General features: G+C 41.4%; 1 protein-coding gene across 3 annotated transcripts in view; it reads right to left on the minus strand.

Moving 5' to 3' along the window:
• The window catches only part of Pdss2 (decaprenyl diphosphate synthase subunit 2), a 229,543-nt gene that overhangs the window by 78,156 nt on the left and 130,774 nt on the right, over window positions 1-20,613 (minus strand). For all 3 annotated transcript variants that reach the window (XM_048425161.3, XM_048425159.3, XM_048425160.3), the window contains exon 4: window positions 1,786-1,860. In XM_048425161.3, the coding sequence (XP_048281118.3) occupies window positions 1,786-1,860 (75 nt within the window). The remainder of the gene's footprint in view (window positions 1-1,785; window positions 1,861-20,613) is intronic.

The raw sequence follows: 20,613 nt of genomic DNA on the forward strand, positions 1-20,613 counted from the left end.
AGATCCACCTGCCTCTGCCTCCCGAGTGTTGGAATTAAAGGTGTGTGACAGTCTCACGTCTCAGGCCTAGATGTCATTATGTAGTTCAGGTTAGCCTTGAACTCAGACTGTTTTGAGTCTAGCCAAACCTATTGTGACATTTTGTTTCAACAAATAAACACCCTGAAAGACAAAATGGAGATATTAGTAATTAATGAATACCTTATATGGGATTAAGTTGAAGGCCCCAGAAAGATCCCAGGTGAACACAGTGCCTTAACTGCATCAATAGGTAATGCGGTAACTATTTGGTGATACCTTTGGTATGGCCTATGGGAGCTGTCAGATCTGGGTTTGTTAGGGTAGAGTGGGAGTAGAATCAGGGGCTAAGAGAACGGAGCTTAAGTTCAAATCCTAGGTAGTAAGTTGTGTAACCTTGAAAAGCCATTCAATCTTTTCTAAACCTCTGTCTTCATATCTCAAAACGGGAGTACCAGTCTCTCTTTCTCACTTTTGTGAAGATCAAATGAAGAAGCAGGCAAATCATTGAAAATGTCACTTGCTTAGCTGCCATCATCTTCATGTTACATGCAAGGTAATCTTTGTTGAGTAAAGCTAGATCTTAAGCCACCTCCCATCACCAGATACTAACTTTCAGTCACACAGAGAGTCACTCTTGTCTGAAAAGTCTTGCAAATAGGGTTTGCTGTACTTTACACCTTGGGAGGTCCCCACACACCAACATGCTGCGTAGGTGAGGTCAGATGTTCCTCCTGGGGATGGTTCTTCACTGAGTCAAATGTTAGCAGATGTCCAGGGTAGAAAATTCTTCACATTTCACTAACCACTGTTGTAACCTTCCAGAGTTCCAGTTAATTCAGATGAAAAAAAAAAAAACCATTCTTTTAAATCTAAGTTGCTTGTGCCCTATATTTCACTTGTAGTAAAAGTTGCCCTCCCCCCCACCATGGACCTGTTAATGCTTAGAATGTGCATACATGCATATTCCTTTTCTGTGCAGTGAGTGAAATCTTGCTAATATAGGAGTTAAGGAAGTTAGAATAATGAAACGTTGAGAGGAATCCCTTCTAGCAGTAGGTGTCGTGGTAAATGACAGTGGTGGGCAATGAAGCATGCACTTCATATCTAATCTCCCACTGAAATGAAATAACTGCATTTTAAGGAAATAAAACCTAACCTTTCTTGATATGACCTGTTAAATGAGTCAAAAAGCCCTAATTCTAAACCTATAAAATTAATCAAAACAAGCCAAGTGTGCAACTGTCCTAGTTTCTATCACAGAGACTCTAATAACACAGTAAATTCTGGACATCGGATAGGAAAGCCATTTTGTGCTCGCCCCCGCCCTTCCTGACAGCAGGCTGGAGCTCACTGACACAAGCCCTCTTTCTCTGGGGAGCAGCTGGCCCAGCCCCTCAGCATAAGCACTTCTTCCTGCCAGCAGCCCCTGATGACAGTGCTACCTGCCAGCCAGCAGTGCCCTGGTGTCTGCCCGGCTGCTGCGGACTGAACAGATTGAGATTTCAGCCAGAGGAGGAGAGGTTGCATTAATTGGCTAAAGCTGCTATGTACTGAGCGTATGGCCATGAATTTGTAGCCAAAACACTAGTCAGGAGAGAGAGAGAGAGAGAGAGAGAGAGAGAGAGAGAGAGAGAGAGAGAGAGAGAGAGAAAGAAGAAGAACAACATATTGTTTAAACACAAACAAGAATGAAAGCCTGCTGTCTGACCCTGGCTCTGCAGCAGCACTTTAACCTTAACACTTTACGAGTCTGAAATTCTGTACCTTGGCCAAAGCAGAATTTTCCTGGTATATTCCTTGCACCAGGTCCTTAAGGGCACTTGCTAAAAGTTCCAGAACCTAAAAGACAAGAAGAAAAAGAAATTGAAAAAACAATTTAAAGGTGTAGCTCCATTTTTTTTTTAACTTTAGGAGGTAGAGTCATAATGTAGCATATGTGTTTGATAGAGAAATTGGAGTTGTATGCAAAGATTCTGGCAAATGGATTATGTATTACAATCTGGATTACAAAATGGATTACGGCTGGATATTAAAGCTGTAATCTAACGTTTTCTAGTCATAATTCAAGCAAAAAGAAAATCTTATATGCATAGTATTTCAACATTATACATAAAAATCCAGTAATAACCACTTTGAACATAATTTTAAATTTCAGATAAGGAATGAACGATTAATTCAATTTATTTTCTGTATGTTTATTTCTGTCAAGGGCATACTTTTTCAGTACTCCCATTCTGGGTGCCATTACAATGCTAATTTTCATACTTAATACTGAAAGAACAAACAATAAGAAGAAAATGGCTCCCCTTTCCAAAGTGTTTGCTCTATTGTACTTAAAGCACACCAAGGAGCTGGACTGGGAAGCACACTTTTAATCCCAGCATTCCCCAAGCAAAGGTAGGCAGATCTCTGTGAGTTCAAGGCCATCCTGAACTACAAAGCAAATTCCAACAGTTAGCACTACAAGAAAGACCCTGTCTCAGAAAACAACAACAACAACAACGAAAACAACAACAAAAAAACCCAAAAACCCAGCTGCTGTGGAGAAGACTGCTCAGACTTGGGTTTAAGACAACAGAAGGTCTTTCTTAGCCACGGGCGACTACACTGAGTGTTCAGGAACCTTGAAAGCCCTGAACTTTTAAGTACAAAAACCATGTCCTAGGTTAACATACTTTAGTTAACAAGAACAGTTAGCCAGAAGCAGATCTACAGAAGCCAAAAAGCAAGGTTAGTAGATTTAGAGACTTTTCTATAACTATGGAGTTTTATGGATTAGGTCTTTGTTTTATTTTGGCAGGTGGTGCTATCTACATGCTTAGTTTTATAGCCTGAATAGTGCTTCCATCATGGAGTCAGTTGTGCTAAGGTCTTGTGGCTACTACGTCTGGGGCCCTGGTACACCAGTAACAATAAAAAATGTACAGTGGACATATTTGGTATAGGGCCCCCAGAACAAATATACCATAAACACTGAAAATTTTGACAGAACTATAAATACAGAGAGCAAATTTAGCAAAACTGTTATTATTTAAGGCTCAACTACAAGACAACAAACAAAAACAAACCCAAATAAAATCAAATGTGCTGAAGTTGTTTCATAATGTGAAACACAGAAATCAGTAAGTGGTCTCTTTGTAGCTGTTCACATGAAGCATCTTAATTCAAAGAGCCTAAACTAGCGAATAATTGGTAATGCTCAATGCAGTCATTCCAAACAGGGTTCCTCAAGGCAACCCCACCCTCTCCTCACAGTCTTCACACCCGGTCTATTTAACTTCCTATGTTACAAGCCTGTATCTGGTTTCTACTCTTGGCTTCCTAAAATTCAGCTCAGTTCTGATTGAATTAAAAGATTTTGTTTCAGCTTTTATCATTGCTGTAATTGAAGTAAGCCAAGGGATACATACTCAAACATGAAGATACTTTAATCTTGGGTACCTTGCATTTTATAAGCATTTTCTTAGAGGCAATTTGACATTGATTTTAAGAAAGACTTGCTTTAGGATTTTAACACACAAACATTTATCTGTATTTACATTCACACTGCATACTGGTATAGAAATTTTGCTGGTTAAAGGCATATTTTTTTCCTAGCTCTGCACTTGAGCTAATTTGTAAGACCCAAAATTCTCCCTCCCCCTTCTTCAAATCACATTGCCCTTTAGGTAACTAAATACTTAAGGGATATTATAGCTATACAAGGTAGAGAGGAACTGGAAACACAATGATCCTACAATACTACCAGATGTGCTGAGTTATTTAAGTGGGAAAGAGAGAAAAATGAATGGATGTTTTTCTCCTGAAAGTATCAGATAAGCTCTATTCCCAAATCCAGAAGGATTGAATATCGCCAATAGGTCTACGAAAGACTGTAACTAAACGGACAGCATCAGATTGGATTACAGTTTATACAAGCAACATCCCAAGATCTCCCTGATGGCTGGACACATAATCCAGATCAGTCACTCACTAAGAGATGGTATGGTTTTGAAACAGTTGGAGCTCTGAGACCAGCACTGGTAATGTGAAGAGGGATTTATAAAGAGAAAGTCCAATGTGACATGTCAAAATGATGGCATGAACTTCTAACAGTAGATCTGGCTCTGGATAACCCAGAAATTTACCCCCTGAAATTCCAGATGAGGCAGAGGCAACAAAAACATTTTGTTCTGACTCTTTTTCTCTTAGCACAAATGGCATGTCACAGTTTATAAGTGGTCCATGTTTAGAAGAGACTGTACCTGAACATAGACCTCTATAGCCATGGCAACCAGAAAAGAGAAACAACATGAGGAAGGGACAGCATGAAGAACAGAACAGCCTAAAGGAACTGACTGTGTCCTAGGCTGGCTTGTCCACTGCATGAATAAATGACTTTTTATAGCCTGGAATGTGAATTTAAATAATCCTATCAAAGAATATTGGATTGAACTTTCATCCTGCTTTAAAATTTTAAATACTTATATAAAGACCTCATTCATAATGCAGTAGATTCATTTAATGTTTGTCTTTGAGAGAGGGTCTCACTATGCAGTGCTGGCTGGAACTCACTATGTGGGCTAGGCTGGCCTTGAACTTAAGAGATCTTCCTGTCTTCCGCCTTTGGAGTGCTGGAATTATAGGCATTCCTGGCTTGGACTCTTTTTTTTTATTGATTTTTATTGAGCTTTACATTTTTCTCTGCTCCCCTCCCCGCTTCAGCCCTCCCCCAAGGTCCCTATGCTCCCAATTTATTCAGGAGATCTTGTCTTTTTCTACTTTTTACTTCCCATATAGACTAGAACTGTTAAATCTCTCTTAGTGTCCTCATTGTTACCTAGGTTCTCTGGGATTGTGGTTTGTAGGCTGGTTTTCCTTGCTTTTTGTTTAAAAACCACCTATGAGTGAGTACATGTGATAATTGTCTTTTTGGGTCTGGGTTACCTCACCCAAAATAATGTTTTCTAGCTCCATCCATTTTCCTGCAAAAATCAAGACGTCATTATTTTTTTCTGCTGTTTAGTACTCCATTGTGTAAATATACCACATTTTCCTTATCCATTCTTGAGTTGAGGGGCATTTAGGTTGTTTCCAGGTTCTGGCTATGACAAACAATGCTGCTATGAACATCCTTGAGCACATGTCCTTGTGGCACGATTGAGCATCCTTTGGATATATACCCAAAAGTGGTATTACTGGGTCTTGAGGAAGGTTGTTTCCTAATTTTCTGAGAAATTGCCACACTGACATCCAAAGGGGCTGTACCAGCTTGCATTCCCACCAGCAGTGCAGGAGTGTTCCCGTTTCCCCACAACCTCTCTAGCATCAGTTGTGATCAGGGTTTTTGATCTTGGCCATTCTTATAGGTGTAAGATGGAATCTCAGAGTTGTTTTGATTTGCATTTCTTTGATGACTAAGGATGTTGACCATTTTCTTAATCAGACTCTTAAAAAAAGAAAAACCAAAAACAAGATAGGCAGTGATGGCACATGCCTTTAATCCCAGCATTCAGGGAGGCAGAGGCAGGTGCGTTTGAGGCCAGCCTGGTCTACAGAGTGAGTTCTAGAACAGCCAGAGATACATAGAGAAACCCTGTCTTGAAAAAAACCAAAAGCCCAAACAAAAATAAAAATCCAACCAGTCAAGCAAAAAACAAAGCTCATTTTATTTATGTGTATGTGTGTACTTGCTTGTTTGTATGTGCACCATGTGCTTACATGTGCCCATGGGGCCAGAGGAGGGTGCCCTGGGACTGGAGTGAGAGCAGCTTTCAGCTGCCTGATGTGGGTGTGGGAACCAAATCCAGATCGCCTGTAAGAACAGCAAATGCTCTTAACCACTGAGTCATCTCTTCCGCCCAGATTAAGGTTCTTGGGAAATAACTGAAATCATCAGAAGTGCTTGTGAAGGGCTGACAAGAGTGGCTCAGGGTGTAAAGCTACCCAGCTGAGACCCACAGTTGTGCTCTGACCACCACAGATGCACCCTGTGTGTGTGATTTCAATGTAATGGTAAATCCAAGTATACTGTGAGTGTGTAATTAAAAAATGTTCTAAAGAGCTACTGAAGATAATGGCAGCCAGAGGAGAATCTAGGACCTAAACTTCAACCACCTAAAACTTCCTCTCCAGGATTCCTGGTGCTCGAGACAAGAACAACCTTGAGAAACATTCAAGGAGTTTGTTCTTCAGGTCCAGAAAAAAAAGCATAGTATTTCAGCTGGAAGCCCCTGGCATCCCGAGGGAAAAGGAGTGCAGGAGAACAGATACCAAGAATGAGAGCATCTTCATTCTGTTCCAGGGCTGGCTACGTATTTCTCTTGTGAGACTTGAAGTGGGTCAATTCTGAGTTCTGGTTTCCTTAAAATGTAAGATGAAGGGGGATTCAGAATATGCTTTATGAGGGTTCTCTGCAGCTTGAAAATTCTACCGGAAATACAAATCTCAGCCAGGTGTGGTGGCACTCAGCTTTAATCCCAGCAGTTGAAAGGCAGATCTCTGAGTCTGAGGCCAGCCTGGTTTACAAATTGAGTTCCAGGACAGCTGGGGCTATACAGAAAAACCCTGTCTCAAAAACCAAAGTGGGGGGAGGGGGTAGGAGGGAGTGTGAATCTCAGCATTTATCATAAATAGGCAAGACGCTAGTGGTTTTTACATTGCTGTGAGGCAAAATACTTGACAGAACAGCCTCAGCAGGGAGAGAGCTGTTGGGCTCATGGTTTCAGAGGGTCCAATTCCTAAGAACCCATGGCTGAGGGAGCACATGGCAGAAGAGCATTTCTATCGTCGTAGTCAGGAGGCAGCCAGGGAGAGCAGACCCATAAGGATCTAATCAAATCCCCTATTTCTTTTAGCTAGGCCCCACTTCTTCAAGTTTCCAAAATGTCCCAAAATAATGCCAGCAGCCAAAGGCCAAATGTCTCCATGATGCTTGGGGACATTGCCAATTTAAACCATAACAGGAAATAAACTTGAAAAAACTTTTAAGTATGAACTTGCCTGAATACCTCGTAATATTATTACTATATAAATTTAAAAACTTTCTTTCTCCTACTCTGTATATTTTTGAGGGTTTATATTTTATTTTACTTTTATAATTTAATTTTTGAAATTATAATACAATTACATCATCCCCTCCTTCCCTTTCTCTCCAGCGCCTCCCATGCACTCCCTTGCTATCTCTCAAATTCATGGCCTCTTTTTCTTTAAATGTTCATATATCCATTCTCTCTCTCCTAAATATATAACTATAACCTGCTAAATTTATATGATGTTGTATGTATATGATTTCAAGGCTGACCACTTTGCATTGCACAACCAACTGGGGATGGAGTCTACCCTGGGGAGGACTATTTCTTCCATTCCCAGAGTCCTTAGTTGCCTGCAGTTCTTTTTATAGTGGTGTTGCTCCATGCAATCTCCTTCTTCCATATTAGCATGGTTACTGCTATCATCCTTGTTCAGGTTTTGTTTCTATGCTATATTTTTATCAATTAGCTTGTCATGGACATGATCCCCTGTGATGCTGATTTTCTTTTCTTTTTGGAGTTACTGGGGATTGACCCACTCATTTATGTTAGACACTCTACCACTGACTTATATATTCAAGCCTTCCTTTCACTTTATCTTGAAGAAGGGTTTCATTAGGTTGCCCAGGCTGCTCTTGAACTCACTCTAGCCCAGGCAGGCTTTGAAACTGTGATTCTCCTGCTTGAGCTTCCTGAGTAGCTGGGATTGTAGACTACACCACCAGATCCATCTGGGTTTCTATTCACTCCTTTCTCTGTGAATTTTTCTGGACTCATCTCTCTGGGTTCTAAGGCATGGAGAAAGACAATAAAATAATTTCCATTGAAAAATATTACAATTCATTGCCTACCTTGATAGTGGGCAGCTGATGGAAGTTGTAGCTGAGTCAGCTAAAGACACTATGGCTATGACTGGGCACGTGGCTTCGTGGTGGAGAGCTTGCTTAGTATGCATAAGGCTCTGGGATCACAAGGAAAACCCAACCCAAACCAAAGCAAAATAAAATAATGCTGATCTCAGAAAACTATAATAAATTGTCTTCACAAAAAATAGATATTGAGAAAAGTAGAAGGTGGTAAGAGAAAAGCAATTACCTCCTCCCCTAGGAAAAAAAGGCCCTTGCATCGCTATGTAAAGATGCCCATAAAATATTCTTAAAGAAAAAAAGGCTGGTGATAAAACAGAATAATCTGAGAGGTAATTTTTTTAAAAAAGCAAAACGAGGTCAGACTATTTGCATTTTATACACAAAGAAAAATCTGAAAGGAAAAAAGAAAAAGGGAAAACGATAATGTGAAAGTGACAGACTGGAAAATTCTTAATTAAAAATTTCCAATCTTTCTGAGTCACTCATATTTAAAATGGCTACACTTACAACTGCTAAACAGAGCACATACTATATTCCCATCCCCTTTCATTATGCTGCGTTTATAACTGGGTAAAATAATAAGCTTTTCCCCTTGGGAGAGGACCAGCACATTCTGTTTTTAGTCTCCTCCGAGGGGCTTCGTGCTGAGTTATGTCCACAAAGTGATTTACAGGATATTGTCAGTCAATAGTTTCCAAACTAGCCGAAATAAGACTAGTAAGTGCTGGAATGTATTCTGTGTAGACAAGTCATGCCGTTCTCAATAAACATGAGTCAGGAGACCTGTCAGCCAGAAACTGACAGATGGACTGGATTCAAAAACGCTATGTATGTTTAGGCAGTGTACCAGACCAGTTTGGATTAAAAGATAAAGGAAAATATAAGTAAATCTTTGGGGGGGGGGGAAAGAAAACTATAAAGTAATGTGGCACCAGTAGGGCTCAGTAGGTTGAGCTGATGTGATAAGGTAATATTGTGTTTCATTCAATTTGAAAGGGTTGCTGTGTGGAGCTGGAGCAAAGGGTCCATGGTTAAAAGCAACAGCTGCTCTTCCAGTGGACTGGAGTTTGATTCCTAGCATCCATGGGCAGCTCACAACTGTCTGGAACTCCAGTTCCAGGAGATTTAACACCTTCTGTCCTTTTTAGTACTAGGCATGCACGTGGTACACCGACATACACGTAGGGAAAACAATAAACACAATAAAATAAAATTTAAAATTATTGTGTGTGTCTGTGATATATGCATGTGGACATGCAGCTTGTGTGCGGAGGCAAGAAGAAAATTTTGAGGAGTTGACTCTCTCCTCCTATCTTTTTTGGGCTCAAGGGACGAAACTTAGGTTACAAGGTGTGTATAGCAAGAATCACGGAGCCATCTTGCTAACCCTTGAAAGGTTATTTCTAGTGACAATTTCTACTACATTTATGACAATGTGGAATAACAAAGCGACATGAAGACCATTATTCTATTTAGGAGTACATGAACACAGAACACCGCAGCCTTTACTATTCTTAACAGATGTTAGCAAAGGGAACAATTGTATGTGCACATTTGTGGTGCTGAAGCATCAATCGCACACACAAATTTATGGCTTTCCTAGGCCCTCTCCCTTGAAAAGCAGAAGTAAAGGCAAAAATACTCTTAGGGAAAAGCAAAATTTCCAGGCTGGGCTGTAGCTCAACTGGTAGGGTGCTTGTCTAGGACAAAAAGATCCTCCTTTAATCATTTAATCAACAGCATTGCAAACACTAGGTGAAGCGGTACACACGCAATCCCTGCAGCGGAAGGCAGAAGCAAGAGGGCCACAAGTTCAAGGTCATCCTAGAATAAATGAAAACTCCGATAAATTATCATATATATATACATATTTTTTAAAAGACAGGTTCTATGTAGCCCTGGCTGTCCTGGAACTCTGCATAGACCAGGCTGGCCTTGAATTTACAGACATCCACTTGCCTCTGCCTCCTGAGTTGCTAGGCTTAAAACTGTGCACTGGCCTGGCTTTTAAACATTTTAGGAAAAACAAAACATATTCTTAACACAAATATAGGCCATCCATACTATCAGGAAAATAAGGAATTACGGATAAAGAGGGGGTCTGGAGAGATAGTTCAGTGGTTAAAAGGACTTGTGGCTCTTGCAGAGGACCTAGGTTTGGCTCCCAATACCCACATGGAAATTTACAACCATCTGCTTCAGGGGATCCAACACCCTCTTCTGGCCTCTGAGGGTGCCAGCACTCATGTGGTACATAGAAAATAAAAATAAAGAAATATTAAAAGAAAAAAGAAATAGAGCCAGAGTTAGAGGAAGCTGAGGGCATGTGAGAGACGAAGGACAAGATGGGAAGACTTGGCATTACCAGGGTGAGACTGTGAGGGTCTGGGCAAGGGTAGCATTCTCCCATAGACTGATGTTTGTAAGGTTCTTTTTCATTTACAAGCTGCGTTCAAACACTTAGTCTTGTTTCAGATGGATCCAGTTCCCAGTGCTCAGCTAGAGCTTCCAGGCTGGCAGTCTCACTGAGGCAGTGACCTCTGACGAACACAGGGAGCAGTAACTGTGGCCAAATAGGGTGAAATCTACTCAGCCACCAGCTGGGCACCAACAGCCCAGATGAGCCCTATTCTGCATGCTGATTAATATAAATGAGTGGCTTTGATACAGCCATGGCTGGAGTCTACGAACGAAGGCTCTCCACTGCATCCCATCAGACCAGGACCAGGTTTTAATGAAGACGCTGATGAAAGGTCTCCTGCAATAAACACACCTCAGAAGTTCTGGAGGAAGGCTGTTTGAAGGGAGGCTTTTCAATGCTGCCAGGCGGGTAAGGCCCTGTGTTTCTGTGGGAGGGGTGACAATCTGTTCTACTGAGCTGAAGTTCTGATTAAGGAGGGGCAGCAGGGAAAAAAATGGCACGACCATCAAGACAGGTGCAGCAAAAACTCTGCAAATGGATAATCTTCACCTTTAATTTACAGCAGCTGATGCGATGCTTAATAAACTACCAATGACATAAAAGGTTTTGGAAAACTTCAGTTCTAAATGAAGAAGTATGAAATCTCACCAACTACAACTTGAAATAGACTCATAAGCTCAAGAAAGTAGAGTACAAAGTGCTGAGATTTCATTCTGTATCAGCTAGGTCACTCACCGCATAAAGGCTTGAAGATAGCCTACAATATGGCTGGCACTGTCCTCATAAAACTAGTCTCATTAAGTTACAGTTCCTTTAATAAGGATCAGCAAGAGGGCTCGTGGGCAAAGGTGCTTGCCACGAAGTCTGACAACCTGCGTTAAATCCTGAAGGTCCACATGATGCGAGATTAAAGTAACTTGGCAGGTGAGACCCTTGTACAGCCAATGTGTGCCACCACATCTTTTTTTTTAAAATTTAATTTATTTAGTTTTTACATACCAATCTCAGTTCCCCCTCCCTCCTTCCTACCCTTTCCCCCTACCCCACTCCCAATCTGCTCCTTAGAGAAGGTAAGGCCTCCCCTAGGAAGTCAACTAAGTCATCACCTTGTTGAGAAGGACCAAGTGCCACCAAGCCTTTAATCCTAGCACTGATGCAGAGGCAAGTGGATCTTTCTGTAAGTATGAGGCTAGCCTGGTCTACACAATGAGTTTGAGACGTTGCGGCTGTGGGTGTATGTGTGTGTGTGTGTGGGGGGGGTGTTGGTGTCTCTATCTGACTAGCAGACCGCTGAAACAATGGGCCCCATAGAAAGGAGAATTTACCCAGGAATCTCAAGCTGGGAGAAGGAAAAGGCCAGCCAGAGGGGGAGCTTGTCTCCCAGAAAGATTTCACATGATTCCAACAACTTGCCAGACCACCTAGCAGGCTAAGATGGAAGCCGGGATGCGGTGAGGATGGGCGGCAGGACTACACCTTGATTAGGACAGCCTATACGGTCACATCTTTGGCTCTCTGTTTAAACTCTGATCACAACTCAGGGTTCAGAAGGTAGACCTGGGGTGTTTGCTGGATCTTGTTTTTCCCTCTTCCTAATGTGGCCACTAAATAAATCTCCTTTTTTTGTTAACCTCTTTTAGTTTGGCTTATTGAAGAAAGGTAGCTGAACCTGTCTCGTAGCACAGAATGTGACCCACAGATTCAATAACATAAGGGGAGAATGGACTCTGGCAAGAAGGCTGTCCTTAGACTTCCACACATGCACTGTGGTACATATCCTCCAGACCCCCAGAGTAAATAAAAACCCAAGAATTCCTTTAACTAAGTGGTATCCTTAAAGAGGTTAGTAGTTCAAGCACCATTACGGGACTGTTAGGTCCCAGAAGTTCATGTATCCAGAAATATGCTCAAGGTGAACTGTAGGACTTGTGGAAGTTTTCTCAAAAGGCAGCATTCCCCCAGGAACTCGTGAACCTGGTTTCCACCTGCCAAAAGGAGTCAGAAGGGGCTGTGGTGGCTATTGGCATGTCAAAGTTCATGTGGCCTCCAGGCTCCTGCAGTCTATACTTATAAGTACTTGTCATACATTCAAAGTCCGCCCTAGCCTCCTGGCCCTCGGCTCCCTCCAGCTACCCACACTCCTTACAACCCAGCTCCCCTTGCCATTCTCTCTCCCTGTGCACTATTCTTCAGCTCTGCTTTCTCATGGGCTCCACTCTCCAGTCCCTCCACAGATTGCCATGGCTATGTCCAGGCTACTTCTTTCTCTCTGCTTTGGATTCTTCTAGAAGCCTCTGGATAGTTTCTCTTCCTTATTCACAATAAAAACCCTTCCCTCATAAGGGAATGAATGGTCAAGACATGAATGAACCATGTCTAAATGAACCCTAAATGAACTCTAATCACATCTTACATACTTTGTAAGGTACTCAACGGACACATTCTTTGTCTACATCATTAAGACACAGGGATGAGCTGCCAGTGCTCAGCTCATCCAGGCCATTTCCTGGGTCTCATTTTACTTACCTAGTGTGGGGAAAGTCCTTCAGCCAATGGCCTTTGAGCACTCCCCTACACTCTAGGATTACCAGCAACCAGCTCCATGTTCAGGTGTATTTGCATATCTCCATTTACAGCTCTGTAGTTTCTATTTGGTCTGAGAAAAAGTCTCATTACTTTGTAGCTTCAAACTTGTGACAGTTGTCACGACCTTTTACAGATATGAGCCACCTCCAGCTGCATTTTAAAATTAACAACTGTTAACAGAGCTAGTTTGTTAGCTCAAACCTTTAAAATAAAAAGCAATCCTCCAACCCAAATTGCTACTTTTTGAATAAAGGCAATTTTTGCTATTGACCACTGACTATTTACCATTGACCAAACCCAAATAATCACCAATTTAAACGCCAAATTGATTCCTGAAAAAATGGCAGATAATTTTAAATCCTTAAAAATTTGCATAAAAAAGGGGAAAATGAGATGCTTGTGGAAAAGCTGTATTGCTAGAAAGACTGTAAATAGGTGTTGAGACCTGATTGACTATTAAAGAAAATGAGGCAATTCTGATACCATAATATAACTGCCAACTGTTCTACTCTCTACCTTCTCCAACATGGGAGCTGCTACAGAGGAAGTCCACTGTATCCAGGGTGGCACATTCAGCGCTTTGTGTACTCCCGGCACTGTTACAATTTGGCTGAATTTTAAAAGAATTGTGTGTACTATTTCAGTGACTTGCCTGTTTCCTTTAGTGTGGTTGACAATATTCATGCAGCTTACAGTGCTTCACCTAGAGGTTCTTCTCAAAGATGCCTGCTGAAAGACGGTGGACTGCTGCCTTGTACAAGTAGCTTTCAAAGTTTTTAAAGTGCAGCCTCACAATAACGCCTATGCTTACATCATGTGTGCACACTGACACACTTCAGTTATCAGCTCCTTTTCTAATTGGGCCACACGAGAAGGCAGATGTTTATAATTCCACAGCATCCCTAGGTTTGCACTGTAAGAGGGTCTGGAATATAGGCATGACTCGTGTGCTAACCCACACAGCTTGTCCAAAACAATACTTGTATTTTTCCCAAACACCTTTACAGTTCTTCAAAAACCTAGGCTTCAAGGGAACTCTAAACAGTGTGTTCTCCTGGTACTGTGCTAAAAATATTAGGGAATTCTCCCTTCTCTCTTAAAGAAGATGATGGTAGAAATTTGAGGCTGGTTGCATCACACTCTGTCCATTTTGTGATCAGAAACTCTTGAGACTGTTAAGATACACAACTGGCATTTTCCTGGAGGAGTGGTAGGCTAAACACAGCATCCTGTGCAGGCTAAGCACATACATATCTTCTATTATGGAGCTACACTCCATATCTACAATTGGCTTTTTATTGTTTGTTTATTTTTGTTTTATTTTGTTTGTTGAAACAGTGTTTTGCTATGCAATCCATTGGCTGGTCAAAATAGATATGCAGGCCAGACTGGCTTTTAAGCTTCAAAAAAAAAAAGCACAAAAGCAGAAAGGTCACTGGAGGTGAGAAGATTGAAGAGATAAGAATTTATGAACAGAAAAGACACACTTTCTTCACAGAGACCATTAGGCAGACACCCAGGCACACAGTACACAAAGACCACACACAGACACACATGCAGACTGGTGAAGTCGAAAGCAAGGGCTCAGACCTCTGGCCTCAAGGCCACATCTATGCAAAATCCATATAAAGGTGTCACTCTGCCTTATAGTTATATAATAGAATCTTTCACTGCTTGCCTTAAGGTTCCTGTATATCAGGTGTCAGTTATCTTTTCCTGACTCAGCTCGCCGAGATGCTCACCATTAGCCACCTTGGTCCAAACTGTATATCCATAACAGTGTCATGTTGTCTAAACATGTGCCCTGGTCCTGTGCTCCCAAAACCCAGTTTTCATGTACTGGGATTATAAGTGTGTGCACACATCACATCCAGTTTATAATCTGCTTCCTTCTTCCTACCCAAAATATAAAGATAGAGTTTATTAAGGAATGATGATCAGGGATGCAAACAGGCAAAGGCCAAAGGACCAATGTGGAGGAAAACTGTTGCAGGATACCTGATCATACTGTGAACCCTGAGACTGTTCTATTTACTGGGAAAACTTGCTTATAGTGGTGCTGTGGCTTAGTCCTAGGGCACACCTTGAATCCAAGAGCTTTCTGCTTGAATACTATAAACAGGATTAAGTAAAGTCAATCATAGGTGAAGAGGCGGAGCAAGCAACCAGTTGACAGGAAGTAAACATACGATTATTAAGAAAAACCAAAAAGAGTAAGAGGAAGTCAGGAGGATGGAAAGAGAGAATCACAGGAAGTGAAAAGGAAGGACATTCAGTTTGAGGAGGAAGAGTAGGCTTCTGGGATGCTGGCTGAGGAGGGTCAGCTGGATGCTTCCTCTGCCTCTCTGAACTAGCAGGCTTTTACCCCAATATCTGGCTCCTGAGTCTTTATTGGTTAAATCAAATGACTGAGATTTTGTTAAAAACAACAGAAAACATTTTCTTAGCATGAGAGTGGACAATGGCTTAAGAGAAAAAGTGGCTTTTAGATTATATCTTCACTGCTTAGTAAAATGCACACAAAATATTTTGTTGTGTGCAAATACCACTCTAACATGTGAACTAGTTGCATGAAATCATAACGATTTCAAAACAAATTTTAAGTCATCACTTTGTTCCATGATCATGCTTATTACCATATGTATTTTAAAGTATCCAGACAATGGAGCCACTTAAGTTTCTTCACATGCATCTACCACAAATAGCAAACTCAATGAACTACACTGTTGCTGGAGTTCTGGAATATGTTTGAGATCCTTTATATCTATGACATAGCTACAAAATCTTGGATTTTTCTAAGTATGTCTGACTTTATTAATTGATTGTTTTGTTGTCATTCACATACCATGCCATCTTCATGCCAGGATCGCACTCTATGTTGCCAGTTTTGACTCTTTCCTATTGAAATGGATTACTAAAAATGCTGCAGGATCCCTGGCGGTGGCAGGCATCAGAAACACTGTAGGTCCCCAAGCGGTGGCAGTGGGCCACATGGTAGGCAGCAGACCCTGAGAGCAGCCAGTCCCAGGCAGGAAAATGGTTGCAGGTCCCCGAACAGTGGCTGGTCCAGGGGAGGGAGACATGGCAGCGGCGGGTAAGAGACAGACACATGGATAGGCAAGCCATGCAGAGTAAGGTTGGATATTTATTTAGTGGTTATGGAAGAGAAGGAAAAAGGGGGAAGAGGAGGGAGACACACACACACACACACAGAGAGAGAGGCAGAGAGACAGAGAGAGACAGAAAGAGAGAAAGGAGAGAGGGAGAGACGGAAGCTGCCCCTCTGAGAGGGAGCCGGAAAAGAGAGAACTCAAGCTGAAGCTGAAGATTAGCCTGTCTCAGCAGATGGGGGAGACAGAACAATCATTACACCTATAGCTCTCAGATTAGAGAATATTGGAACTGTTGAGAATCCAGAAGATGGACATGATATTCCCTTGATTTTATAGGTAAGAAAACTAAATACAAAAACTAAGTTTCTTTTGCTTATCAGTTACTTCTTTAAAGTACTCTATGAAGTCTCCTTGATATTGGAGTGAAATATTTATCTCACTATTTACAATAGTAATTGCTACAAATCCCAGGATTATAAGTAGTCTACACAAAAAGATGGCTGACTTGAACTTCAAATTCTGAGTGTGTTAAACAACTAGTAGAAGTGAAAGAGAATGAGAGAGGAAGAGAAGGATGTGGGGGGTAAGAGAAAAGGAAGACAGCTTGAGCTGAGGATCTAGCTCAGCTCGTATAATGCTTACCTAGCTTGCATAAAGCCCCTTTTTGTTCTTGTTTGTTTCTCAAGCTAATTTTGTGTGTGTGTGTGTGTAGCCCTGGCTATCCTAGAACTTGTTTTGTAGACCAGGCTGTTCTCAAACTCAGATCCATCTGCCTCTGCCTCCTGGGTGCTGGGATTAAAGAAGAGTGGTATCACATCGCCAGATTTTTTTTTTTTTTTTAAAAAAGACAATGTCTGTATTATGTAGCTCTGGCTGACCTGATATAGACCAAGCTGGTCTCAAACTGAAAGATCTGTCTGTTTGTGCCACCTGAGTGCTGAGATTAAAAGCATATAGCAGCACATTGGGCAAAGCCTTGGATTTGATCCCTGCACTGCATAATCTGGATGTGGTGGTTTACACTATAATCCCAGCATTTGAAACCCCGCCTTAAACAACAGCAGCAACAGCAACAACAAACCCAAAGCCAAAGTCGGACACTATGTTTTATCTGCTTCATTATATCATACTTCACCTCCATAAAACAGGTAGGTACTACAGTGGGTATACACGTTTGGTGTTTCCTAATCTCCTGTTGACTGACTATTGTATGAGAATGTCCACAGAACAAAGGCAATTAAAGATATCCAGCTGGGTGGGATGACACAATACTTAGGAGGATGAGACAGGAGGATGGCAAGTTTGAGGGTAGTGCAGGCCACACAGCAAGACCCTGTCTCAATTTAAAAGAGAAATGAAAAAAAAAAGACAAACTGTATGAATAGCAACAAATAATCGAATGCATTTCCCAAATGCTTAAAAAGAAACATCCTTGGCACAGCCGTACTTTCTAACAACCCCACTTTAATGTTTCCACAGTTATAACATCGGGACTGACCTTGGGGTCAGGCATTTGTCAGCTAATGACCTGTTGGACTAATGGCCTTAAGCTTTGCCTTGGGCACACAACTCCAGCAGGTCATTAGCTGCTAGAAGGGCTCTCCCCAGTCACTGTTGCTAAATAAATAAAACCCGCTCCTGGGCTTAGGCTCTGGAAGCCAACTTTGGTTGGTAGTGATTTTTTCCTTGAGTATCTCCAACTCTAATAGAGTTAAGAAAATGATGGAAATGCTAAGACAAAATTTATATCAATACAACTGAGATATTCATGAAAAGTGGCCCCAGTGGATACTTTGAGCTCTCTGATAATTTATTTTTCACGTTGGTAGAAAAGAGCAGGCATCAAATTACACATGCACTGCAGTTTGCAGCTACACACACCTGCAAGTCAATTGTTTGGAACTTGAACCACACTTTTATAACGAAACAAAATTATAAAGAGGTGGGCTACAAAAGCTTGGTTACTTCATAACGTCAGAAATGCCATCATCTTGTAACTAAGAAAAGAGGAGTAGAAAATCAAACTCTTATAATATCTGCAGCTAAATAAAGTGTGTGGGGGCAAGCAAATATTTGTTAAATTATCTTTAAATGTTGGCTTAGGAAAAGGATGAGGGTACATACCTGTATTCTATTCTAGAATTATTTCATTTTTATCTATACTTCCCTCTTTTAAAATTTTGAGATAGGGTCTCATGCAGGCCGGGCTGGCTTCAAGCTTGTTATGTAATGGATGATGACTTTAAACTCATGATCTTCTCCTGCTTCTACTTTCCAAGTATGAAGATTACTATCATGCATTACCACGCTTTAATTTCCTTTTTCTCTTACAATTTCTTTAGCTTTCACAGACCTAGAGGTGGTACTCACACTACTGGAGGATAGACGTAATCGTCAGTCTCGCCCAGCTGTGACGTCTGCAAGGTACAATAGTGAACTGGCCTGACAAAAATGTGCCGACTGGTGCAATAGTGGCACTAATATGGGAGGAACTGATGACTTTCTGATTGGCTCGAAGGCCCACTCCGTAAGGTGGAACCCATTTCTGGCACTGTTCACAGGGTCAAGAAGGGCTGGGCAGTTCATAGCCACTAGGGAAGAGCCTAATACTATTACACTGCTAAGTGGGCACAGTATTTTAATGACTACCAGTGACTTATTGCTATACTCAGGTCATTTACATCTCCCAACCTTATCAGAAAAACTTCTTGTAGTAAATGGCAATTAACACAGAGACAATCAACTAGTCAACATGTAGAATATTATGAGACTATGGAGTGCTTAGTCAGGGAACTTTGGGGAATGGGGGTGGAAAGAATGTTAAGAGCCAGATGTCAAAGATGATTTTAAGGAAACAATGTTTTCCAGATATAACAGGGCAGTTACACATATGAACGCACAGTGATTGTGATAGCATGGATAAGCCAGATAAAATCCTAGCATAGATGGCGGGCAAGGTGGCCACAAAATTCCACTACTAGCTGAGGAGCTACTGGCATTTGAAAACTGCTAGAAGAGGGAGTAACAGCTTCCTTTAAAGTTGGGAGGTCAACCATACTCCGGGTCAGACTCCACGCGCCCAAGTGTTCAAGCAAAACCAACTGGACTTGATGTGGGGCAGGAGATACATCTCAAAGTTGAGTGGGTAAATAGGTGAAGAGGGGAGGTATGGGAGGAGAATTGGATGAGGGGATAGATATGATAAAAACATATTGTATGAAATTCTCAAAAAATGTAAAAAAATATTTAAAAATCACATCAAGTGCCAGGCATGACGATATACATTTTTAATTCTAGCACTTGGGATGCAGAGGTAAAAAAAAAATATTTCTTTTATTATTACTGTGTGTGTGCACGACGTAGAGGATAAGTGTATGTGTGTACCATGATGCATGTGTAGAGGTCAGAGGACAGCTTCACAGAATCAGTTCATGGGTCCTGGGATTAAACTCGGGCTTTCCTGTCAAACCTCTACCTGCTGAGTCACCTCACTGGCCTTCTCTATTTTGGTGGTTTGCAACTCCAAGGAAAGGTTCTTAGCTCACATTTTTGTTCCGAAGGAGCAAGGAAAAAAAAAATCAAAGAAAAAAAGTGAAGATTTTTTTTTTGCAATAGTAAATGAGAGGAGGGAAGTGGTTTGAATAGGATGTGCAGGCACTTCCCAGACTGGCTGAGGGAACAGAACTGAGGTGTAAGACACAAAGATGGACACCACGCACAGCCTGTGGGATGAAGAAAGGATGCAGGTGAGAGATGCTCGGTGGCAAAGTCAAGGATCCTGAGGACAGGGGAAGCTGCTCATCAATTGTTCGTTAACTCCCAAATCAGGAAATTTCTAGGTAAGATGATTACAAGGCACAAGAGTTAGGAAAAATTCAACTTTGAAAACAGCTTCTTCCTCCCCATAGCGCTGAACTATTTACACCAATGAAAATGGAAGGAGGCAAAGCTGGTTTCATAAAAATAGAGGTGGGATCTATAAACATGAAGGCAGCTAAATGTGTAAGAAGGCTGGACCCGGACCTGGTGGTGTAGGCCTGCAATAACAGGTAGGTGGAAGCAAAAGAATCTGGAATTCAAGTCATCCTTGATTACAAAGGGAGTTCCACATTAGCCTGGGCTAGCCTGGGCCACAAGCAACTATGTCTGAAGAAACAAGGAAAAGATTACTGTAGCCAGTGCCGCCAACCATAGTGCAGATCTCCTCAACACATTTCAAAAGTTGTACTGCGGAGAATGCAGGGGTTGTGTTTTGTTTTCTGGGCGAGTTCATGATCTTTGCTTCCTCTAGCTTGTTGCCAGGTTTCCAGTTTGTCAGGCCTGGAAAGAAGCATTCACTTCACATGATGGCAGGTGCTTTTCCTGCCAAAGGAATACTACTACATTACATTGTTTTCACTAAGGATTTTTGTGAGATAATATATTTTAAAAGGCACGATATTACTTTTCTTTCTAGTTTTTCAGTATACTTTACATATACTAATAATTTATTACTTTAAAAGCCAAGGAAGCAGACTCAGAAAATGAAGTTTATTTGATATGAGTCTATGTTAGCAAATGATAAGTAAAGAGCGAAGAAAACAATTTGTTTT

Source organism: Myodes glareolus, chromosome 1 (assembly GCF_982192425.1).
Source record: "Myodes glareolus chromosome 1, mMyoGla1.1, whole genome shotgun sequence".
Taxonomy (NCBI): Eukaryota; Metazoa; Chordata; class Mammalia; order Rodentia; family Cricetidae; genus Myodes; species Myodes glareolus.